Consider the following 25755-nt stretch of genomic DNA (forward strand, 5'->3'; position numbering starts at 1 on the left):
TATGTGACTCTTTCACACTTCTCTGTATTTTTCTAATTATCGAACCAAACATATCACTCTGATGTTGTGGAAAAAAATGAAGTAAAGGAGGATTAAAAATTTTCAGCTCAGCCAGGTGTGGTGGCTCATGCCTGTAATCCCAGCACTTTGGGAGGCCAGGGTGGGTGATTGGTGGGTGAGCTCAGGATTTTGAGACCAGCCTGGAAAACACGGTGAAATCCCACCTCTACTAAATATACAAAACAAATTAGCCAGACGCAGTAGAGCATGCCTGTGGTCGCAGCTACTCGGGAGGCTGAGGCACGGGAATTACTGGAGCCCAGGAGGCAGAGGTTGCAGTGAGCTGAGATCATGCCACTGCACTCCAGCCTGGTGACAGTGAGATCTTGTCTCAAAAAAAAAAAAAACAAACAAAAAACAGAAAGAAAGAAAAAAGAAAAATTTCGGCTCATCTAGGTACAAGAAAGAAAGAAAGAAAGAAAAGAAAGAGAAAAGAAAGAAAGAAAGAAAGAAAGAAAGAAAGAAAGAAAGAAAAAAGAAGAAAAAAAAAAAAAAAAAAAGGAAACGGAAGGAAGGAAGGAAGGAAGGAAGGAAGAAGAAGGAAAGGAAGGAAGGAGGAAGGAAGAAGGAGAAAGAAAAGAAAGAGAAGAGAGAGAGAGAGAGAGAAGAAGAGAAAGAAAGAAAAGAAAGAAAGAAGAAAAGAAGGCCAATAAAGACAAGAAAGAATCCGACTACGACTCTCCACTCTCCCTCCAGCCTCCCTCCCCCCATCCTCCCTACATCCCTCCCTCCTCCCCGCACCCCTACCCTCCCTCCTCCCCCCTCCCCTCCCCTCCCTCCCTCACTACCTCCCTCCTCGCCTCCCTCCCCCTCCCCCCGAAAGAACAGAAGAAAGAAAGGAAGAAAGAGAAGAAAAGCAATATACACTTAGAAGCAAACAAATGATTCGGTAAGAAATGCACGCATGCTCACTGAGCACCTTCTGTGTGCTCCTGGTGAGGTGCTGGCAATCCAGAAAGCAGTAAGGACTGGCCTCACCCAGCAAGCCCCGGATGCGTGGGGGAGCACCTTGCCAGACCAGTTTCTGAGTCTGTTTCTGGAAGGCCACACCCTGCAAAGTGTGCTGAGAGCCCCAGGGGGTGCGAAGGTTTATTTTTTTATTTTTTATTTTTTTTTCATGTCATAAGTTTATTGACAAACATATCTAGTATGCCATGAGTTAGAGTTTGATCCATTTCCAGAGGCTGTATCTCTTAAAATGTTCTTCATATCTGTTAAATGGACGAACTGAAACATCCTTATGATTTAAGCAGTTGGTGTCTTGCTATAAGGAACGGTGCAGCAAATGCAGATCCAAAGTACAAACACATCTTAACTAGTAACGCCCACTTGTTTTCCACTGAAAATGGCAAATTCTTCCCAGGGCCCTCCTCATAGTCGCTCCTACGGACCACAGAGGTTGTGAACCTCCGGATGCTGCGGCCCAACATAGCGCTGCTGGAAGCTCTGCGAAAGGCGGAGAGACCAAGTACGGATGAAATGGCGACACCTCACCAAGACCTTGTTTTCACCGCAAAGCTTTATAAAACTCATTCCTTGATCTAAACACATTTGTAATTGAGTAACATCTTAAAACTACATTACCAATCCTCACAGCAGTCCAGGACCCTAACAGGGTACCAGAAAACACCACAGACACTCTGTCCCCAGCTCAGCTTCACAGCAGCCCTTAGTTCTCGTTACTTAAACTTTTATTAAGCACCTATTATTAGCCCAATACACTGCTAAGCCCTCTATGCTCTGTTCGTGCACCTTTGTAACAGAATTTGCCCCCTTGACAGGTGTCCCTGTGACTCAGAGAGGCATCAAGGGCAGAAATGCAGCTGAAATGCATGCACAATCACATATATACTAAGTGTCTGTGATGGGAGCTAAAGTTTTGGGGGAAATTAGCACAGGCCAGTGCTGCTCTACATGTGTGACCTTTAGAAACTCATGTAGTGGCTGGGTGCAGTGGCTCACGCCTGTAATCCCAGTACTTTGGGAGGCCGAGGTGGGTGGATCTCCTCAGGTCAGGAGTTCGAGACCAGCCTGGCCAAAATGGTGAAACCCTGTCTTTACTAAAATTACAAAAATTAGCTCGGCGTGGTGGCGGATGCCTGTAATCCCAGCTACTTGGGAGGCTGAGACATGAGAATAGCTTGAACCCAGGAGGTGGAGGTTGCAGTGAGCTGAAATCTCACCATTGTAATCCAGCCTGGGCAACAGAATGAGACTCCATCTCAAAACAGAAAAATAACAACAACAAAAAAAGAAACTCATTTAGTAATCACAGCAATCCTATGAAGTAGATGTAATCTTTCCCATTTTACAGATGAGAACTCTGAGGCAGAGCGAGATGGGGCACTTGCCTGAAGTCACAGAGCACACACAGTCTGACGCTTGTGGATACTCTGCCTCTGCCCAGGGATAGCACCTGCCCCCACCTCTCCACCTGCCGCCCCCTTACAGGTGCACATCGCTGTTCCTGCTTGTTAGGCCCCCCGGTGCTCCCACCACCCTTGTGCTGCTGGTGTGTTTAGGGTCTCTTCTCTCCCCCTAGACCACACACTCCTGGAGGCTGGGGCCATGTCTTGATGTCTCCGTGTCCCTCGCAGCCCCGGGCCTGGGCACACGTGGTGAGTGCTGGAGTGGTCTCAGTCGGTGTCCTGGAGATGGGACAGGAGGGAATGGATGTCTCTGGGGTGGTCCTCATGGAGGTTTTCTGGGGGAAGCAGGGCTGTGGGGCAATCCTAACGTTCCATCTCAGCCTGGTGCAGTGGCTTATGCCTGTAATCCCAGTACTTAGGGAGGCCGAGGTAGGAGGATCACTTGAGCCCAGAAGTTTGAGTCCAGCACAGGCAGCGTAGCAAGACCCCATCTCTACAAAAAATGAACATTAAAAAAGCCCCATCTCCTCTTCATCTCTATGGGGACAGCTGTCCAGGCATTGTCCCTACCCTGGCAATGGAGTCAGGGCTCCCAGGTGAGACTGGCAGTGCTATCTATGAGAAGCACGCTGTCTGGGAGTCAGGGCCCTGCTGTGTAGCTCTGGGTAACTCATTGCCCTCTCTGAGCACAGTGAATGCCCACAGGGAGGTGATGGCCCAGGGACCCTCACCGGAAAGACTGGGCCAATTTATTATGAAGATCAGCTCTGGGGTCGTTGGACCATCTGGTTTGTGTCCACTCAGAGGTACAGGGGCGCAGGGGCAAAGGGGTGGTGTTGACACAGGTGGCGTTGGAGGAGGTCAGTGAGGGGATCCTGGAGGGAGTGGACCTTGAGCTGACTTTTGAAGAATTCGATTGAAAACGCCATGTGCAGAGGAGAGGGTGGGGCCAGAGAAGCACCTCTGCTGTGTGAAGTGGGGGCAGCCAAGGCCTCTGTTCCAGGGAGAGGAGCTTAGGCTTCCTTCTGAGGCCAGTGGGCAGCTCTGGAGGGGCCTGGGCAGGTGATATGGTCTGATTCCCTGGCCACCCAGGCTAAACAGCTGCCTCTCCTCCACCCTCTCTGGGCCTTCCTCTGCTTCATCTCCCTGGATCACATTAAACTCACATATGGCCATATCTCATTCATTCATCATGTTTATCCCTCGCCATCTCTCCTAGAACGGGAGACCCATGAGGGCAGGACTTTTGTCTGCTTTGTTCTCTGCAGTAACCCCTGTGCTCAGAAGGGTGTGTGGCACATAGTAGGTGCTCAACAAACACTTGGCAAATGAATGAACAAAACACATTAGAAAGCTCACCCTCAGCCTTGTGAAGCCTCAGTGCAGGGTGGCCTGGGAAGCAGAGGGCATCTGAGGGCAGAATCATCCCCTTCTCATGGTTATGGAACACGGGGGAGCCCCAACCTGCAGAAGACTTCAGTATGGCCACATAGAACTTTCTTTTTAGAGCATCATCTCGCATAATTTCTTTAAATTGCTTTAAAAGGATTCACTCTCAGCTACAAAAACCTCAGCACAAGTTAATCAAATAATGAAATTTAAGTTTCAAAAAGGAAATCTCAGACCTCTCCCTGTGTCCCCAGCCCAGGGCCAGGACCCTCGACAGAGTCCCAGGAGGGTGTTCTAGGATCCCCTTGTATGGGGAAGGTGCAGCTCAGAGAAGGGCAGGGCTTGACAGAGGCCATACAGCAAGGAGGGAGGACACCCAGAGTCACAGGTCCGCCTCTGAGCCCACTCCTCCCCTCTCTCTGGGACCTCAGAGGCCCGGGTTCCTCTCTATCCCCGTTGACCCGGCTGGGTGGCCATGGCCAGGGCACCACCTCACCACACATTCTCCTTTATTGGAAAATGACAAGGTGGCACCAGCTCCTTCCCCAGGTTCCTCAAATTCCAAGGCGAAAGTCTTCAGCAGGGCCACCTCCTAGTGCAGAGGATAAGGGGGCTTGGAGGCTGTTGGACTGGAGCTGCCACCTAAGGGTGGGGTAACTTCTCTGACCCTCAATTTCCTCATTTGCTAAGAAGGGCAATGGGACCAATTTTGCAGACTGTTGCCAGGGCTAAATATGATATTGTAGGTAAAATTGTTGGCATGGCAGTAAATGGCAACCTTGGTAATAACAATCGTAATTATTATGTATTTATTTTTATCATTGCAGATGGTGGGGTGGGCAAAGTCACAGGACAGAAACTGGAAACTCCTATGGACATTTTTCCTCCAAGCCCACTTCTAGCGCTGGGTCCCGCCATACCCCCAGGCCCCTCCCCAGCTGGTTGGGTCCGCAGTCCCTAAGCCTCAGGACGACCCTCCCCAGTACCTCTTGTTTGTGAGCCAAAATAAGCTGTTTTCTGAAAGAAGTGTCACCCTTTATTGTTCAAAGAAACCTGCCTGGGCTTGGAGAGGAGACAGAGGGCAGGGATGGAAGGCAGAGAAGCAAACAGAGACAGAGCCAGAGCTGGACTGAAAAAGGCCGCAGAGGAACAGAAATGGGACAGAGAGGAAGAAAGGGGCAACATGGGCAGCACAGAGGGAAGAGAGAGAAAGAGGGACAGGGAAAGAGACAGATGGGACAGCCAGACACAGAAGGAAGGGGAAGACAGGACAGAGACGGCTCAGGACAGAGACGAAGCAAGCCCGAGAGGAGGGGGGCAGGGCAGATGTGGCAAGCAAGCAGGTGCCCTGTGCACACAGGACAGCTGGGTCTGCCAGGCCCCGCCAGCCCCACTCCCTCTCAGTCCTGGGAGCCTCTGGCCAGGTGAGTTGAACATATTTTCCTAGTGGAAACAAACACCCCTTTCAGGCAGCCTGTTCTCGGAGTGTGGCATGGAGTGGGAGTGGAGGGGCAGGTCTGCCCAAGCCATAGGGCGGGGTTCTCTGGAAGCTCTGCCAACCCAGAATATTCCCTGTGAGGAGGACTGGGTCCCCAGCCAGGTTCAGGGCCCAGAGCGGCCTCTGTCACCAAAGCTGGAAAGGGGCCAGCCCAGGATGGGGTGAAAGATGTGGGCTGGTCCCTGCCAGGTGTGAGCCTTCACCAGGAGCCGGCACAGCCAGGCAGTCAGAGGGACAAAGCCGCAGCACGCCGTCACCTGCCCAGGGCCCAGTGGTGGCCTGGGCCTTCAGCTCATTGCCCTGACTTATGTGCTCACATTGGAAGGGCAGGGCCATATTTGCGTCGAATCGCTGGAGAAAACATCCTAGTCTGAAAAGAGTGCGGAGCTGTGGAGCTTCTCTCTTGGACAGCAGAAGATACATTTTTTTTTTTTTTGAGACGGACTCTTGCTCTATTTCCCAGGCTGGAGTGCAGTGGCGCAATCTCGGCTCACTGCAAGCTTTGCCTCCCAGGTTCACGCCATTCTCCTGCCTCAGACTCCCGAGTAGCTGGGACTACAGACACCCGCCACCATGCCCAGCTTATTTTTTGTAGTTTTTAGTAGAGGCGGGGTTTCACCGCGTTAGCCAGGATAGTCTCCATCTCCTGACCTCGTGATCTGCCCGCCTCAGCCTCCCAAAGTGCTATGATTATAGGCGTGAGCCACCATGCCAGGCCCACAGCAGAAGATACTTTGACAAACCGCCCTCAAAACCCCCATTCTGTGCTAGTGGGTTTCCGAGACTCTCCCCAGGTTTTCTGCAACTTCCCAGAAGGGTTGCCTTCTCCAGGTCACCTGTGGCTCCAAACACCTGCTCCCACCATGTCACTACTGTTTTGGGATCACCTTTGTGCATCATCATCATCGTCGTCATGTCTCTTGTAGTGCAGTAGGACCTGAGGACCCAAGTTCAGGCTTGACCCAGCCCAAACTGAATGGGAAAGGCTCTCTCGTACTAAAGAGCCTGTAGGTAGGGAGAAGGGGTGAGCGATGAGGAAGCTGTAGTCATGTCACAGGGAATGCTGGACAGTCCTGTTTCCAGGAGCCTGACGGCCCCTTCCGTGCCAAGAGTATCCCGTAGCCACTTCCTCCCACTCTGGCCTCAGGCTCACACCCCAGCCCCTTTCATCTCTTCCCCTCTCCATCTGCCCTCCTAGTCCCTTTTCTCCTGGACTTTCCCGCCTGTCCCCCCAAAACCCACATTTTTTGTCCTGGTCTCTCAGGGAGGTTTCAGCTCCTCTTAGTTCCTCCCTCACCCCCACCGTCCCCTGCTTGGCCTGTGCCACCCACACAGTCCTCAGCCCAGTAGAAGACACCTCCCTTCATCACCATCCACCCCTCTTGGAAAGAAGCTGGGGTTTTAAATAGCAAAAACTTCCTTCTCCAGAGTTCTGAACAGGGCCAAATCTACAGTCTTCACATCCAACTCCATAATAGGGTGGGTAATTCAGAGGCAAGCTCTTGAGGAAGGAGCCAGTTTGCTCATGCCCAGATTCCCAGCCAGGGTGTGCACATCTGTCTGTAAAGTGTGTTAAGAAAATGCCTAGGCCAGGTGCAGTGGTTCACATCTGTAATTCCAACACTTTGGGAGGCTGAGGCAGGAGGATCACTTGAGGCCAGGATTTCAAGGCCAGCCTGGGTAACAAAGCAAGACTCGATCTCTATAAAACATTTTTTAAAATAAGCCAGGCTTGGTGGCGCACCCCATTTCCAGCTACTTGGAAGACTGAGGTGGGAGGATTGCTTGAGACTGGGTGGTCTAAATGTGAGGATGTGAGATTTGGGAAAGGCCAGGAGCAGAATTAAATGGTTTGGCTTTGTGTCCCCACCCAAATCTCATCTTGAATTGTAATTGCCATGTGTTGAGGGAGGGACCTGGTGGGAGGTGATTGGATAAAGGGGGCAGTTTCCCACATGCTGTTCTCATGATAGTGAGTGAGTTCTCATGAGATCTGATGGCTTTATAAGGGGCTCTTCCCCATTCGTTCACTCTCTCTCTCTCTCTTCTGGTGCCTTGTGAAAAAGGTACCTGCTTCCCCTTTGCCTTCTGCCATGATTGTAAGTTTCCTGAGGCCTTCCCAGCCATGCAGAACTGTGAGTCAATTAAACCTCTTTTTTTTATAAAGTACCCAGTCTCTAGTATTTCTATATAGCAGTGTGAGAATGCATTAATACAGGAAATTGGTACAAGGAGTGGGGTTCAAACCTATGCAGATGGATGTCCATTATGGACATGCTTGTCTTTCCCAGCAAATCATGAGCACTGGTCAGATACAGCAAACTGAGAAAAAAAAAATAACACCAGTCACAGAAGGAGTGAGAAAGAGACCAGAAAATGGAACAGTGGAGTTGAGCCTGAAGCCAGTACTCTAGTATTGATTCTCTCTTGCTGCCTTTAAGATTTGTTCTTTGCCTTTAGTTTTCAAGAGTATGCTCACGATGTGTCTTGGTATGAATGACTTTCTCCTCTTAGGAGTTCTCTCAGCTTCCTGAATATGCAGGTTTATGTCTTTTTGCCAAATTTGGGAGAATTTCAACCACTGCTTCTTTGAATATTTTTTCAGCCCCACATTCTTAGTCCTGTCCTTCTGAGACTCTCATGACATGAATGTTAGGTCTTTTGTTCTGTCCTACAGGCCTCAAGGTTCTGTTCTTTTTTTCAGTCTCTGTCTCTCTCTTGCTCAGATTGGGTGATTTCTGCTGCTTTATCTTCAAGTTTCCTGATTATTTTCTCTGTCTTTTCCATTCTACTGTTGAATCCATTCAATGAGTCTTTCAATTATTTTTAACTTCTAAAATTACCATTTGGCTCTTCTTTATATCACTATTTTTTTGCTAAGACTTCTTATGTTTTCATTTGTTTTCAGTGTGTTCAGAATTGCTTACTGAAGCACTTTCATGGTGGCTGCTTTAAAGTCCTTGTGGGATAATTCCAATATCTCTATCATCTCAGTGTTGGCGTCTGTAGATCGTTTTTTCTTATTTGAGGTGAGAGTCTCCTGGTTTTTGGAATAAAAAGTGATGCTTCCCTGTACCTTTGTCATTTTAGACATTATGCTATGAGACCCTACTTCTCATATGTATATTTTCTGGCCTCCTTCTTCCACGGAGGAATGAAAGTCCCTGCTCCCCCACTCACCTTATTTGATGCCACCCCAGCGGGGACTGAGAGCCTCCTTCTAGCCTGGATGAAAGTCTCAGCTCCCACTTGGCCTTTGCTGAAGATGGTGGGGGGTGGGGGCCACGTTTTTTTGTGTGTGTTTGAGTGGAGTCAGGTGATTCTCTTCTAAACGTTTTCTCTTCCACTAGGCTGCCTCTTTTCTGGTCCTTTGGCTACAGAGAACAGGCTTTTGTTGGGGCTCTCTTTGGTCTGTGCTTCCTGGTTTTTCGGGTTGCTGGCAATGCCAACATCAGCCAGGGTATATTAGGCAAACAAACAACCCCAGGACGTTCGCCTCTGAGGTCCCCAGCCAGGCTGCTTTCTTCTTCCCACTCCAGGGTCTTCTCAGGTTGTTTTGTGTATAATGCCCAGAGTTTCTAGCTGTGCCTGGTGGGAGCACTAGGAAGACGCAGCTAGCTGGCAATATATTCCACGTGCCCCACACAGCGTCTTGCTTGCTGAGTCCCAGCCTTTCTGCATCATTAAATGCTTTCCACACCCCTTTGTCACTCTCCACCTTGACACACTCCCCTGCCTCATCATTCCTCAGAGGAGTTGATCTTGGGAGGCAAGGACAGGAAGGATATGTCTACAGTTTGTTTTTAAGAAAAAAGAAAATGGTACCAGCCCCCAAACACCTCACCCTTTCAGAGCCACCAAGTTTCCTGGGAGAAAACGAATCCCAGAACCACACAGTTGGGAGCTCCATGATGTACATTTGTTTTGGCTTCAGAATTCACTGGCCAAGGCAGTGTGAAAATCCAAAAGCGATTGTCCTGCTCTAAGCCATTGGGTGTGCAGAGACCTCTGATGGTTTCATTAAGTCTTGAAGAAAATAGGCCAATGGAAAGGCCTGCACTGGCATCCTCAGACGAACCCTTGGCCTAGCTGGCTTTTCACAGGCAGGGGCCTTTGGACCGGCCAGTGTGGAGAAGCAGGCGTGGCCATGGACAAGTGTCTCCCAGCTTAGCTTCTGGCCTCTGGCTGGCCCAGCTGGGCAGTCCACAGAGCAGGTCCTCAGGGCCTGCTCGAACCCTTCAGTGCCCCCACTGCTTGTCTCAGCATGGCTCAGGGTAGGGGGGAGAGGGTTCTGTTTGGTTTCAATCTGTCTTAGGTGTGAACCCCGTTGAGGCACTCAGTAGCTAATGTGACATTGGCCACACTCCCTAAACTCTCTAAATATCTGTTACTTCCTCTATAAAATGGGAATGACAGAAACTAATTCATGGGCTTGTTGTAAGGAACAGAAACAAGTATGTGAAGTTTCTGGCAGGTAATTTCCATTCATTCTGTCAGGCATTATCATCACAGCTAAAGATTTCCAGGATAAATAAAAGGTCTCCAGTGTAAATATTGCAGACATCACGAGAAGTGTGTATATGCGTGTGTGAATGGTTATATTTCTTTAGTTGGGGACGCTGGAGTTCACCTTGCATTCCACTGTTAACGCCACGGAGGTCCTACTCACTCTACCCCAGCTACTGATTTCACCCCCAGCTCCTGCCACGAAACCTTGAGCCAGTTTATTGACAAGGGTATATTGTCCTTATTTTTTCCACATTACATATTTAAGATGCTTAAAATTTCCTATGCCAAAGGAACATTCTAATCTCACAGCACGTAGCCAACCCCTGAGACACAGGAGCGTGTTAAAAGGACTTCTTCAAGCTAGGGGTAAGTTTATGTAGAGCGGTTCTTAGCTAACCATGGATTAGAAAGTGTGAGGTGAGGATTAGCACATAAATCAAAGACTTCTTTGTCTTTATGCTCACTCTAATGTCGCATTTTCCATTCACTTCTCTTAGGAGAGCTGTAGGCTCCTGGACACGACCATTCAGACTACACGGTTAATCTGAGTTTAATTGCTCGTAGCTCTTGGATTCCATGTCATTTGGCCCTAAAAGAATGGAAGAATTCAGGCAGATCCACAAGTCTAGGGATGGTGAATAGTCTCATCCCACAGCCTCATTCCAGTTAATTGGAATGGCTGCCTGGAGTTCACTGAGACAGATTCTGTGGCCCAGTGGAAGCTCAGCTCAGAAAGACGGTTGTGATGGATTAGCTGTGTCTGCAAGGAACTAAAATATGGAAGACTGCTATGTGTGCTGGGTATTTGCCTGCTTATGCTAGAGCAGGAGTTGAAAAACTTTTCTATGAAAGGTAAAAATAGTAAAGTGAATATTTTAGGCTTTATGAGCTAAATCCTTTCCCTATCACATCACCTTCTTCCTTCTCCTCCTCCGCCTCTTCTTCCTCTTTTTTAACATAAATATTAGGGAATCAATGTCAGCAAGAAACATATAAAATCATGGAGCAAAGATGAAATAAATGTTGCCCCCACACGCCAATACCATCCCATTCATTTAAGCCCATTTCTCTGTATACGTATGTTGTATCTCTCTTCCTTTGATGCAAAAAACAACACACACAAAAAAAACAACTGCATACTCTTTCAGTTGTTTGGCTTTGGGCCTCCACAGTGGACCCTGGTTGATTTCTGGCTGTAGCTTGAAAACTCCTTTGACATCTAACTTGCTTAAAATTTCCTATGCCAAGGGAACTGCCATGAATGTTTGTGTGCAACAGTTTGCTACATGAGACATCACTTGAAAAACTCCATTTAACTCAAAGATCAAGTTCTTCCAAAGAGAAGCTTGTCTGTTTTCTTTCCCCTCATAATTAACACAGCAAAAAAGACTCTATGATTTGGGGATAGCTCACAATTTATAATTCTCCATGGCTCTCATTTTTGAATCACCATAATAAAAATGATATAACTATGTAATTTATATTTTATGTAAATAATTTATCAGCTGAGCAAATTACTGAATAGAAAGCAAACCCATTCTTTCCTCTCTGAGCTGCTTCCCATTCACCCTTAACCTTGATTTCTGCTTAAACTCTGAGCTACAGAGAGAGATGTCTGGGTGAGTTACCTCCAAGCCATATGATTTACCCCCCCACCCCCGAAATTTCTGCCACAAACTGTAGGTGAAGCTTTTTTGCTTTGTCATGTTGAAGTATAAATAACCCTCTCCAGTTTTTTAAAGTGAGTTCTGGAAAGTGGAACTGAGCTGTGGAGGTCCTTGAACACTCAGTGAGGAGACTGAACTGTATCTAAGGGCAGTGGGAGCCCACGAGGATTTTTTTTAAAAGAGCTTTCTTGAGATGTAATCAATATACAATAATCTTCACATATTTAAAGTGATAATTGTGATAATTCAAAACATAATTATAATTATGTTTTTATTTGTACGTCCTCAGAAACCATCACCAATCAAGCGCACGAACACATCCACCACCCGCAGATGTTGGATTCTGCCCCTTGGTAACCCTTTCTTTTTGCCCCTCTCCTCCCACAGCAACCACCAATCTGCTCCCCATCAATACAAATTAGTTTGCATTTTCTAAAGTTTTTCACAGATGGAATTATACAGTATGTATCCATTTTTTCTGGCTCCTTTCATTCAGCATAATTACTTTGAGATTTATCTGTGTTGTAGCATGCTATCAGTATTTCAATTTTCATTGCTGGGTAGTATTTCATTATATGAATACATCACAGTTTATGTGTCTATTCTCCTTTTGCTGGATGTTTGTTTGCAGTTTTTGGCTTTTACAAATAGGCCAGGCATGGTGGCTCATGCCTGTAATCCTGGTACTTTGGGAGGCTGAGGCAGGTGGATCACTTGAGGTCAGGAGTTCGAGAGCAGCCTGGCCAACATGGTGAAACCCCATCTCTACTAAAAATACAAAAATTAGCCAAGAATGGCGGTGGGTGCTTGCAATCCCAGCTACTCGGGAGGCTGAGGCACAAGAATCACTTGAACTCAGGAGACAGAGGTTGCAGTGAGCTGAGATCACACCACTGCACTCCAGCCTGGGTGATAGAGCGAGACTCAGTCTCAAAAAAATAAAAAATAAAAGAACGAAGTAACTGCCATGAATGTTTATGTACAAATCTTTGTATGGATATGTTCCCTCTTTTTTTTTTTTTTGAGATAGGGTCTCACTCTGTCACCTAGGCTGGAGTGCAGTAGCACAATCTCATCTCACTGCAGCCTCAACTTCCCAGGTGTAAGCAATCCTCCTGCCTCAGCCCCCCAAGTAGCTGAGACTACAGGGGCACACGACCACACCCAGCTAATTTTTTTGTATTTTTGGTAGAGTAGGGGTTTTGCCATGTTGCCCAGGCTGGTCTTGAACTCCTGAGCTCAAGCTATCCTCTCCACCTTGGCCTCCCAAAGTGCTGGGATTACAGGCATGAGCCACCAGGCTCTGCCAGACATGATCCCTTTCTTTCCTTGGTAAACACCTAAGGAGTTGAATGGCTGGATCATATAGTAGGCATATGTTTACATTTTTAGGCAACTGTCAAACTGTTTTCAAAAGAGGATCTGTGATTTATCATTCACCCCCAGATATGTATAAGAATTGCCTTTCCTCCACATCCTCACCAACACTTGGTATGATCAGTCTTTCTAAAATTTAGTCATTCTAATAGGTGTGAAGTGGTATCTCATTGTGGTTTTAATCTCCATTTCCCTAATGACTAATGAGAATCTTTTCATGTGATTTTTCTGCCATTATATATTTTTTGGAATGAAGTCTCTGTTCAAATCTTTGCTCATCTTTTTAAATTGGGCTGTTTTCTTATTACTGACTTTCAACAGTTCTTTATATATTCTGGGTACAAGTTCTTCACAGATATATGTTTTTGCAAAGATTTTCTCCTACTCTGTGGCTTATCTTTTCATTCTCTGAACAGTTGTCTTATGAAGAGCAGAACTTCCAGCTGTCAGGGCCCATCTCACCACAGCTTTCAATTTGGGCTGAGTCCAATATGTTAATTTGTTTTTTTTTCAATGAATTATACTTCTGGTGTGATATCAAAAAATATTGTTTAAACCAATGTCACAAAGATTTTTCTCTTGTGGTTTCTTCTAGAACTTCTATAGTTTTAATAGTTTCATGTTTTGGTCTATAATCCATCATGAGTTCCTTTTAAATATGGTTTAGGAATATAACTTATCTTGAGTTAATTTCTTATATAGTGTAAGGTATGCGTCAAAGCTTATTTCTCGACATACAACTATCTAGTGCCATTTGATGAAAAACTATCCTTTCTGCACTGAATTGACTTTACATAATTGTCAAAAATCCATTTTCCTTATGTGTGGGTACATTTATATACCCTCTTTGCTGTTACATTCATCTATTTGTCTGTCCTGATAGCAATACCACATTGTCTTGATGAGAGGTCTGCAAATGACAGGTCATAGGCCCGTTGCCTGTTGTGTAAATAAAGTTTTATTGAGCCAGGCATGGTGGCTCATACCTGTAGTCCCAGCACTCTGGGAGGCCGAGGTGAAAGGATTGCTTGAGCACAGGAGTTCAAGACCAGCCTTGGCAACATGGGGAAATCCCATCTCTACAAAAAAATACAAAACTTAGGCATGATGATGCACACCTGAGGTGGGCAAGTCACTTGACATCGGGAAGTGGTGGCTGCAGTAAGCAGTGATTGCACCACTTCACTCTAGCCTGGGCAACAGAGTAAGACCCCATCTCAAAAAAAAAAAGTTTTATTGAACAGAGACACACCTATTCAGTTATACACTGTCTGTGGCTGCTTCTGCACTACAATGGTGGAATTGAGTGGTTTGACAAAAACCACAGGGCCTGCAATCCTAAGATATTTACTATTTGGCCCTTTAAGAAAATGTATGCTGATCCCTGGTCTTGATTACAACGGCTTTATAAGTCTTGAAATCTGACAGTGTTAGTACTCTAAATTTATTCTTATTTTCCAAAGTGATTTTGGCTATTCTGGGTCCTTAGTGTTTCCGTATGAATTTTAGAACCAGCCTGCCAATTTCGACACAAATAGTCTGCTGGATTTTTTGTTTTTGTTTTTTAAATTAGAAAAGTGTTTTTTAGAGGCAAGGTCTCACTCTCATTCAGGCAGGAGTGCAGGGCGTCATCAGAGGTCACTGTAACCTCAGTGTCCTGGGCTCAAGTGATCCTCCTGCCTCGGCCTCTCAAAGAGCTGGGACTACAGGCACATAGCACCTCACCCAGTTAATTTTTTTTTTAATAGGTGAGGTCTCACTATGTTGCCCAGGCTGGTCTTGAACTCCTAGCCTCAAGCAATCATCCCACCTCAGCCTCCCAAAGTATTGAGTTGACAGTTATAAGCCATGGTGCCTGGCCTCTGCTGAGGTTTTGATTGAGACTGCATTGAATTCATAAATCAATTTGCAGGAGAACTGGCATCATAACAATATAGAGCTTTCCAGTCAAAGAATAAGTTATGACATCATTTATTTAGGTCTCTAATTTATCTTGGCAATATTTTGTAGTTTTCAGTGCAGAGATTTTTACATATCTTTTCATTTTAGTTTCTGGTTGTTTGTTGCTGACATATAGAAATGCAGTTGATTAGTGGATATTGATCTTGCACCCTGCAACCTTGCTCATTAGTTCTAGTAACTTCTTCCTTTCCAAAAGGGATGGCTGTGTTTTGTTTTGTTTTTGCCTTATTGCACTGGTTAGAGCCTCCAGTTGAACAGACATGATGAGAGTAGATATCACTTTCTTGTTCCTGAGTTTAGGGTGAAGGTATTAGCCTTTCATGATGAAGTATGGTGTTAGCTATAGGATTTTTGTAGATTTTTATCAGTTTGAAGAAGCTTTTTTGTATTCCTAATTTGCTGAAAAGTTTTTATCAGAAAAAAATGGTAGTTTTTTCCAAATACTTTCACTGCATCTGTTTAAATGACCATGTTTTTCCTTTTAAATTTGTTAATATGATGGATTACACTGGTTGATTCTGAATGTTAAATCAACCTTGAATTCCTAGGACAAATCCTACTTGCATTATCTGTTTTATATATTGTTGGATTCACTTTGCCAATTTTTTGTTTAAAATTTTTGCATATATACTTATGAAAGATACTGGTCTGTAACTTTCTTTCATTAGGAAAAATAAAAGGGGCCGGGTGCAGTGGCTCATCCCTGTAATCCCAGCACTTTGGGAGGCGGAGGCAGGCGAACCACCTGAGGTCAGGAGTTCGAGACCAGCCTGGCCAACATGGTGAAACCCGGGTCTCTACTAAAAATACAAAATGAGCTGAGTATGGTGGCACATGCCTGTAATCCCAGATACTTGGAAGGCTGAGGCAGAAGAATTGCTTGAACCCAGGAGGCAGAGGTTGCAGCGAGTCGAGATCGCACCATTGCATTCCAGCCTGGGCAACAAGAGTGAAATTCAGTCTCAAAAAAAAAAAAAAAAAAAAAAAAAGAGAGAGCGAGAGAGAAAGGAAATGTAACTTTATTTCATTTCTTTGGTTTTTTCTTTTTCTTTTCTTTATTTATTTTTTTGAGACAGGATCTCACTTTGTCACCCAGGCTGGAGTGCAGTGGTGCAATGTCAGCCCCCTGTAGCCTCGATCTCCCAGGTTCAAAGGATCAGCCCCCAAGTAGCTGGGACTACAGGCACGTGCCACCACACCCAGCTAATCGTTTTTTTAAACCAGGATAATGCTGGCCTTGTAGAAAGCATTGGTAGGTATTCCCTCTTCTTTAGTTTTTTGGAGTAGTTTATGAATTGGTATTATTTCTTCCTTAAATATTTGATAGAATTCACCCGTGAAACCACTTGGACCTAATGGGTATTCTGTGGGTAGATTTTTAACCAAAAATTCAAATTCTTTTATAGATAAAAGGCTATTCTGGTTATCTGTTTCTTCTTGGGTGAGCTGTGGTCATGTGTGTCTTTGAAGGAATTCATCCAGCTCACCTAAGTTGTTTAATTTATTGGTATAAAGTTGCTGATAATATACCCTTTAATCTTTTTAATATCAGTGTAAACTGCAATGATGGCACCTCACCTCTGTCATTCCTGGTATCGGTAATAGGTATCTTCTTTTATTCCTGATCAATTCAGCTGGAGGTTTATCAATTTTATTGGTTTTCCCAACAAATCATCTTTTGGCTTCATTGGTTTCCTTCATCTGTTTTTTATTTCATTGATTTCTGTTTTGGTCCTTACTATTACCTTTAGCTTTCTTTCTCTGGGTTTAATTTGTTGGTCTTTTTCTAGTTTTTCTGTTTTTTTTTTGTTTTGTTTTGTTTTGTTGAGACGGAGTCTGGCGCTGTCGCCCAGACTAGAGAGCAATGGCGCCATCTCGGCTCACTGCAAGCTCCGCCTCCCAGGTTGACGCCATTCTCCTGCCTCGGTCTCCCGAGTTTTTCTTGTTTTTTAAGACAAGAGCTGAGGTTATTGATTTGGTACCTTTTTCTTTTCTAACATGAGTGTTTAGTGCTATAAATTTCCCTCTCCATACTACTTTAGTGGAATCCCACAAACTTTGATATTTTGTTTTCATTTTCATTCAATTAAGAATATTTTATAAAATTCCTTTTTATTTTTTCTTTGAGCCATTAATTATATTATTTAGTTTCCAAACATTTGAGGATTGTCTATTTGGTTTCTAATTTAATTCTAACATACTTGTATACTGTATTAGCTTTCTAGGGTTGCTATGACAAATTACCACAAATGCAATGACTTAAAACAACACAGATGTTTTACCTCACAGTTCTGTAACAGTTTAGCAGTCTGACATGGACGTCACTGGGCTAAAATTGAAGTGTCAGCAAGGCTGTGCTCCTTCTGGAGGCTGAGGACAATCTATACCCTTGCATTTCTCAGCTTCTAGAGGCTGCCTGCATTTCTTGGCTCATGACCCTCTTCCCCGACCCTCAAAACCAGAAATATCAGGTTGAGTTCTTTTCATGCTACCATCTCCCTGCCATCTCCTCCTTCTTCCACGTATGAATACCCTTGTAATTACATTGGGCCAGGATAATCTCCCCATCTCAAGGTTAGTTGATTAGCAACCGTAATTCTCCTTTCTCATGTAACCTAATATATTCAAAGGTTCCAGGGAGTCAGACATGACATCTTTGGGAAGCCATTGTTCTGCCTACCACACATGACTTGAATTCTTTTAAATGTATTGAGACCAACGGCAAAAAAACATGGTCTGTAAATTATATCAAGTTGGTTGTTAGTGTTCATTGGAATTTCATAACCCTACTGATTTTTTGGTCTACTTTTGCTATACATTATTGAGAGAGCAACATGGTGAAATCCCGTCTCTACTAAAAATACAAAAATTAGCCAAGCGTGGTGGTGTACGCCTGTTGTCCCAGCTACTCGGGAGGCTGAGGCAGGAGAATCACTTGAACCCAGGAGGCAGAGGTTGCAGTGAGACGAGATCGCACCACTGCACTCCAGCCTGGCGACAGAGCAAGACTCTGTCTGAAAAATAAAAATAAAAAAAAAACTCTGACAATAATTATGGATTTGTCTATTTCTCCTTGCAGTTTATCAGTTTTCATTTCATATGTTTTGATCTCTTACGAGATGCACAAACATTTGGACTGTAATGTCTTCTTGATGAATTGACTCCTTCATCATTATTAAATGACCTTCTTTATCCATGGCAATGTTCTTTGCTCTGAAATCTATGTTCCCTGAGATTATAATATAGCCATTCCAGGTTTCTTTAATCTAGTGTTAGTATGGCATACCTTTTTCCATCCTTTTGCTTTTAACCTATTTGTGTTTTTATGTTTAAAATGTTTTTATATGCAAGATACATTTGTCTTCCTTTTTTATACAATCTAATCATGTCTGTCTTTTAATTGAGATGTTTAAACCACTTACATTTAATGCTATTATTAATATGCTTTGCTTATATATAACATTTTATCATTTCTATTTGTCTTATAATGTTTTTGTTCCTTTTCATTCTTTTTCTGATTCTTTGATGTCAATTATTAATAAAATGATTTCATTTTATCTCTTTCGTTGGCTTATTAGCAGTAATTATCTGTGTTTGTTATTTTTGTGGTTGTCTCAGGGCTTATAACATGCATTTTTAACTGAAAAAAAATCTAGCTTCAGGGGACACTATACTACTTCACATATAGCATAAGAATCTTATGATAAAGTTTTTTCTCTCCTCCCAGACTTTATGCTATTATCGGCACGTCTTTTACTCCTGCATACATTATAAACCCTACAATACAGCCGGGCGCGGTGGCTCACACCTGTAATCCCAGCACTTTGGGAGGTCAAGGCGGGCAGATCATGAGGTCAGGAGTTCAAGACCAGCCTGGCCAACATGGTGAAACTCCAACTCTACTAAAAATACAAAAATTAGCTGGGCGTGGTGGCGAGCACCAGTAATCCCAGCTACTTGGGGGGCTGAGGCAGGAGAATCGCTTGAAACCAGAAGGCGGAGGTTGCAGTAAGCCGAGATCGAATCACTGCACTCCAGCCTGGGCAACAAGAGCAAAACTCTGTCTGAAAAACACAAAAAAATCCTACAATACATTATTTATCTTCATGTACTAATATGTGTGCATTATTATTTTGTCAGTTTTCTTTTTAAAATATTTAAATAATATGAAAAAGTCTTACATATTCAGCCATGTGGTTACTATTTCTGATACTCTTCATTCTTTTGTGTGGATTCATATTTCCAACTGGCATCATTTTCCTTCTGCCTGAAGGACTTCAATATTTCTTGTGTAGGTTTGCTGGTGATACATTCCTTCAGCTGTTGTATATCTGGAAAATCCTGTATTTCACCTCTGTTTCAAAAAGATTTTTTTTTGCTGGATATAGAATTATAAGTTGCCTTTTTAATATTTATTTTTTATTTTTTGTTTTTCAGTATTTTAAATCATGTACTTAAAATAGCCTTTGGGCCCGGCCCAATGGCTCATGCCTGTAATCCCAGCGCTTTGGGAGGCCCAGGCAGGCAGATCACCTGAAGTCAGGAGTTCAAGACCAGCCTGACCAACATGGTTAAACCCCGTCTCTACTAAAAATACAAAAATTAGCCAGGCGTGATGGTGCGTGCCTGTAATCCCAGCTACTTGGGAGGCTGAGGCAGGAGAATTGTTTGAAGCCAGGAGGTGGAGGTTGCAGTGAGCCAAGATCGTACCACTGCACTCCAGCCTAGGTAACCAAGTGAGACTCCAACTCAAAAATAAAATAAAATAAAACTATCCTTTTGTTGGCTTTTTTTCCTTTAAGTAATCTGCTGTAGCACTTACCCTTGCTCATATGTAGCATGACTTACTTCCCTGATCACTTTTAAGGTTTTCTTTTTATTAATGGTTTTGAACAATTTGATTATGATGCACTTTGGTGTGGCTTATTCATATTTCTTGTGTTTGAGATTTATTGAGATTCTTAGTTTGATGAGTTTATACCTTTAATCAAAATTTCAAAATCTCTGGCTATTATATGTTCAAATATGTTTTTCATTCCCTTCCCCCCTCTTGGAAACTTCAGTTACACTTGTATTAGTCTACTTGAAGTTGTCCCACAAATCACGGATGCTCTTTTCAAAAAAAATTTTTTTTTTTTTTTTTTTAAGACAGGGTCTTACTCTGTTATCCAGGCTGGAGTGCAGTGGTGTGATCTCAGCTCACTGCAACCTCCACCTCCCACATTCAAGCAATTCTTCCACCTCAATCACCCGAATACCTGGGAGTACAGGCATGTGCCACCATGTCCAGCTAATTTTTGTATTTTTAGTAAAGACAGGGTTTCACCATGTTGACCAGGTTGGTCTCGAACTTCTGGCCTCAAGTGATCCACCCACCTCGGCCTCCCAAAGTGCTGGGATTACAGGCATGAGCCACTGCACCCGGCTGCTCTTTTCAATTTTTTATTCTTTTTTCTCTGTGTTTGATTTTACATAATTTATATTGCTATGTTTTCAAGTTTACTAATCCTTTTTATCTGCAATGTCTACTCTGTTGCTAATTCTATCCACTGTATTGTTTATCTTGGACATTGCAATTTCATTTCTAGAAGCTCAGTTTAGGTTTCTTTATATCTTCCATATCTCTACTTAGCTTTTCAAACATATTGAAAACAGTTCTAATAACTGTTTTTGGGGAGGTGGTGTGGGTTTTTTTTTTTTTTTTTTTTTTTTTTGGTTTGTTTGTTTGCTTGTTTGTTGAGATAGGGTCTCACTCCGTTGCCCCGGCTGGAGTGCAGTAGCACAATGAGGGCTCACTGCAGCCTCCACCTTCCAGGCCCAAGCGATCCTCTCACTTCAGTCTCCTGAGTAGCTGGAGACCACAGGCACACACCACCATGCCTGGCTAATTTTTGTAGTTTTTGTAGAGATGGAGTTTCGTCATGTTGTCCGGGCTGGGCTCGACCTCCTGGGCTTAAGCCATCTGCCCATCTCAGTCTCCCAAAAGGTATAACTGTTTCAACATCTTTGTCTGCCAATTCTGACATCTGTGTCAGTTTTAGGTTGATTTCAATTGATTAATATTTCCCTTCATTACGGGTTGTATTTTTCTGCTTCTTTGAATGTCTAGTAAACTTTGGTTGACTGCTACACAATATTAACTTTGCCTTGTTGGGTGCTGGATTTTTAGTATTCCTGTAAATATTCTTGGGATGTATTCTGAGATGTAGTTTAGTTACTTGGGAACAGTTTGCATATTTATGGTCTTGCTTTTATGAGTTTTAGATGGCGTTCTAATTTAAAAGCTAATTGTTCCCCACTACTGAGGCAAGTCCCTCCTGAGTATACCCAGTGAGCTGTGAATTATGTTTTCCCACCTGCCTGATAGGTGCACACATGATTCCTGACTTTGCATGCATGCTGGGCACTGTTACCTCTAACTCTTTTCTACCCTTGGATCATTTCCTCGCCATCATTCATTTATCCGGTGCATACTCCAGGAGGGCCCTCTGCAGATCTCTGGGGTTCTGTTTCTGTGTAGCTCTCCTCTCTGACACTCTGTCCTGTGAACTCAGGGGTCTTAACCTCCCTGTATCCTCAGCCCCATCTCAACTCAGGGAGTCCTAGGGTCTTTCTAGTTTCCGCTCCACATCATGGCCTGGAAACTTGTAAGCTGGGGCAGTTGTAGGACTTCATTTGTTCCCATTTCTCAGAGATCACTAAACTGCATTGCTTAATATTTATTGTCTTTTAAACTGTTGTTTCAAATACTGCTTTTTTAGGTAATTTGGTAAGTCTGGGCCCTGTTACTTTGCCTTGGTCAGAAACAGAAGAAATTCCACATCATCTTCTTGAGCAGAAGAATGGTGTGATAAATACAATATTTGAAAAAATTTCAGCTAGTGACTCCGTGTAGGATACCCAAAAAAGGAGCATAGAATAGGAAGGGAGAGAGGGGGACCTTCAGGATCATAAATTGCTGATGTTTAAAGTCATTCTTCTCCCACTGGGGTCCTCCCACCTGTGCTTCTGAGGAGTCATGGCGCACTTACTAAAAGCAAGTGGTTTCTGTGGTTTCTGTCTGCTCTGACTCTGGGCCCTTCACTTGGGTAAAACTCACCATGTATGACAAGGCCATATCCCCAAAGAAGGACCCTATTGGTGAACAAAGCCTTAGGCCCTTCTGCCACCTCCCTACTCAGCATAGTCCTGCACCCACATCTTGGACCATATTCATCTTTCATGGTGCGCTCCACTGTCACCTCTACCAGGGGGCCCTTTGTGACCTACAGCTGAATGAGGAGCCCCCCCTCTCTGCCCCCACAGTTCCTGTCTCACTTGATCATGCCACTTATCACATATTATTGTATGATCATTATCTGTGGGCACATCTGCATCACCAACCAGACACAGAACTCTGATAATGGTAACAGGGCTTCATGGCCTCCACCCCAAGCACATAGCCAGTCCAGAAAAGGCAGCAGGAAGGATTCACTGGATGGCTTCGTAAAAGAATGAGTGAAGAAATCAACAAGGGAGCTTGGCTTCTGGGTCTCCTTGAAAACTCTTTTGCTCTACCCTCTGGCTCCATCAACTTCCGTGGCTCAGGATAACTTACCTGTCTGATCTAACCAAGGCCCTGGGACCTGATCCAGCCCTTAAGGTGGAAGGGAAAACCAAACAATCCCTAATTTCAGGAAGGTGACTGAGTCCTAGCTGACTTTCTCCCTGATAAGATCCTCCTGGAAAAGTTGGAGGCAGAAACATCCTGGCTGTCAGTTCTCTTCTTTCCCTTCCCCTTCCAAGTCTGAAGTTCCAATAATGATAGAAAAAAGGACATATGGTTTGTTCCCATCTGAAACAACAAGAGAGGAATAGCTTCTGTGGCCACAGGCTTGTGTCTTCCCAGCCATGTGTTTCGTGGTCAGTGTCTCATTCTGTCCCAGCACCCCAACAAGCAGGTAAGAATAAGGAAATCACAGCTCATAGCAGTCAAGTCACTTGCTGAGGGGCACATGGAAGCTCAGGAAGTGATGTCACTAGAACCCTCCAATCTGCAGCTCCAGGCTCCCAGCCTGTGGGCCATGGACCTGGGGGTATAGCAGTGTAGGGTGCATACCCAGGCTCTCCTGTGGCAGGGAAACTGAGACTAATTGCAGTTGGCCTCTGAATCCATATTTGCTCTAGCAATTGTCTCCACTCTAAATAAATAACATCACACACATCTACTTGTTGCCATTTTTTTCCAACCAAAGTAGTTGAATGCTACTTAAGTGAAGTACAAATACATTTAAAAGTATGTATGATTACATACACGCTTTTTAAATTTCATTATAGATTGTATCAAACACGTGTACAAAGAGCCCAGCTGCTGTCATGGCTCTTGACATTTTGTTGATGTTCTTAATGGGGATTTACTACTTAAAATTTGGAATCTTCTGAGCTCCAGACTTGAGTGGTGCTCTGGAATTTGAGGGCCAGTCTTATTTAATCATGTCTGCAGCAGGAGTACAGGAAGTAAGAGGGAGTACAGCCACTCCCGGGTTTGCCCTCTAGGATGGGGGAAGAGTGAGACACAAGGGCATGGGGTGGGTAAGAAGTGGGGAGCTGCCATCCCTTCCCTGGGGCTCAGACTGACTCTATCCAGGCACTGTCCCCTCCCCACCTCCGGGTTGTTCAGCTGCATCCTCAGCCCTGTCCATTCATGCATCAGGAAAACCACAGACTTGAGTCTCTTCCATTTTCTGGTGGTTTGGATGCCTTGGCTAAGGGCCTATTCTCCCAGCTTTCTCCATTTCACCAGGCTGTCATCGAACACCTGGGGAGCTGTCAGGATGCATCACACTTGATACTCTGACTCTTCCTGCGGAAATTCCTGACCCTGTGTTCAGGAGGTGAAGGGTTAAGAATGGATCAAGTCCAGGCTCTAAGAGATCATTCATAGACTATCCCAGGAACAACATGGAGTCCTGTTGCCACTCCCTTCCAGATCTGGACCCTCTGGGGCACCAGGATCCACACTCAGGCTGTAGGATACGGCAGTGGGGGAAGGGATTGGGATAGAATCCTCACTGTGCTGAGGGGGATGTATCCCTTAACCTCTCAGAACCTCAGTTTTTTCATCTGTAAAATGGGGATAGCAACATACCTACTTTAATGGGTCATGGTAAGGACTGAAGAAAAGCATGTCAAGTGCCTGGCTCCATGTTTGCCAAGTGACTGCCTCTTATCTGATGTCTGTTTCCTGTGTCTTACTTTGCAGAATGCATCCTGAACATGTCTTGACATACTGGGTCCACTCAGCCACACGTTTGCTAGTGAAGGGAGGGACACCAAAGGGGAGCAGGGAGACAGAGGTGGCTGCAGAGTGGGAAATGAGGATGACCGTGATTGTGTATGCAGGTGTGCTTGCATGCACATTACATGTGTGCACAGAGGAACCAGGCCCATAGGAATCAAAGGGCTCAGGAGACTTTTTGCCTCATTTAATGCCTCAGATTCCACATTGCTACATAAGCCTCCCAGAACCTAAACACAGCCCTAGAAAAAGAAAATGATCCCAAACTAACTGTGATCCATTACGCCTTTGGTCTCCTAATGAAATGAGTCTCAAAGTAGAAATCAATGTGAATTATAGCAAATTCAAGTTACATTTTTTACAAATCTGGGATTCAGGACATGAACTCTATGCCTGTCCCATTTTCTTACTCCGCTATGGGCTGTATCTTGCACTTGACCCTAAGTTCTCTAAGTGTAGCAAAGTTCCCTTTATAAGCACCGTATTTCCACCACAAGCATCATGTCTGACACATACTATGCACTCAATAAATATTTTGGGGGGTGGCTACACAAGATGGATGAGCAGCAGTGAGCTCCCCTGACTCACCCACTATAAGCCCACCACCCCAAAAAAGGTCTCCTGTCCCTTGGCACAAGTATTCCTTCCTTCAGCACATGAGACAGACATGCCCTAACCCCCACCCGACCCGTTTTCTGGGAAGCTGACACAGGGGCTTGGCCCGACCATGGTGCCTGAGGCCTCTGAGAGGCAGGTAATGGCTTGGGCTAAGCTGGTCTCTTTGTTCCCAGCATCAAGACAGGCTGAGCGGATGCTTGGCAGTTACCACCGCCAGACTGGGCCTGCCAGAACAGGGGGTGAGGCCCAGCCAGGGAATGTGTCAGGAGAGATTCCAGGGCCGGGGGAGCACAAAGAGGGCACTCTCAGGACTCCTGGGAGCCTGCCCGGGCTCCGGGTCTGCCAGTGTCAGGCTGTGCTGCCCACTGAGGCAAGAGCTCTTTACCAAGAGCAAGGAAGTGACAGAAGGAGAGTAAGTTGGCCCCATTGCAGCCCTAGAAGTGAGCAAAGAGGTCATAAAAGCAGCCAGCACTTGCACAAGGCTAGGTGGTAGAGTGGCGAGTGTGAAACTTGAGGCAAATGCTTTCAGCTCTCTGAGACTCCATCTCTTTGATGCCAAAACCATGTTGCAAACCAGGTTCCTACATTGCGATTGGGCTCCATATTAGTCTTAGCCAATAGGGGGCGCTAACGGGAAGCCCAGTGCTGGGCCAGGAAGACAGGGCTTGGCCCTGCCAGTCTCCTTTCAGCTCAGGTGATTGTAGCCCCAGCCACACTCCTTCCCCTCGGCAGCAGCAGGTCCCTCTCGTAGCAGCAGCTGAATCTAGTTTGCAGTTTCCCAGCCTTCACAGAACCAGCCTCGTGGTGCTGCATCTCAGAGACACCAGCCCTGGAGCAGAGGAGCAGGAGTGTCTCCTCCTCCTACCCCCAAAGGTCTGAGTTTTGGCTCAAAGGGGGCTTCTCCTCCAAGTTCTTAAATTCTAACAGTTCTAATCTCTTCTCTAGTCCCCCAGCCTTGGGGGGTGGGAGCTGCTTCTAGCAGTTATTACCTCCACAACAATGCCGTTTCTTTCTTTCTTTCTTTCTTTC

At 45.0% G+C, this 25755-nt stretch overlaps 1 protein-coding gene across 1 annotated transcript in view; it reads right to left on the bottom strand.

The window, feature by feature from the left end:
- Positions 1–1261: 1261 nt before the first annotated feature.
- LOC104672609 (cytochrome c oxidase subunit 7C, mitochondrial) overlaps positions 1262–25755 on the bottom strand; it is a 32441-nt gene continuing 7947 nt past the window's right edge. Inside the window, exon 2 of the mRNA XM_010376432.2 lies at positions 1262–1506. Coding sequence (XP_010374734.1) covers positions 1299–1490 — 192 coding nt within the window. The 5' untranslated portion in view covers positions 1491–1506 and the 3' untranslated portion in view covers positions 1262–1298. The remainder of the gene's footprint in view (positions 1507–25755) is intronic.

Source organism: Rhinopithecus roxellana, chromosome 14, assembly GCF_007565055.1.
Source record: "Rhinopithecus roxellana isolate Shanxi Qingling chromosome 14, ASM756505v1, whole genome shotgun sequence".
Lineage (NCBI taxonomy): Eukaryota > Metazoa > Chordata > Mammalia > Primates > Cercopithecidae > Rhinopithecus > Rhinopithecus roxellana.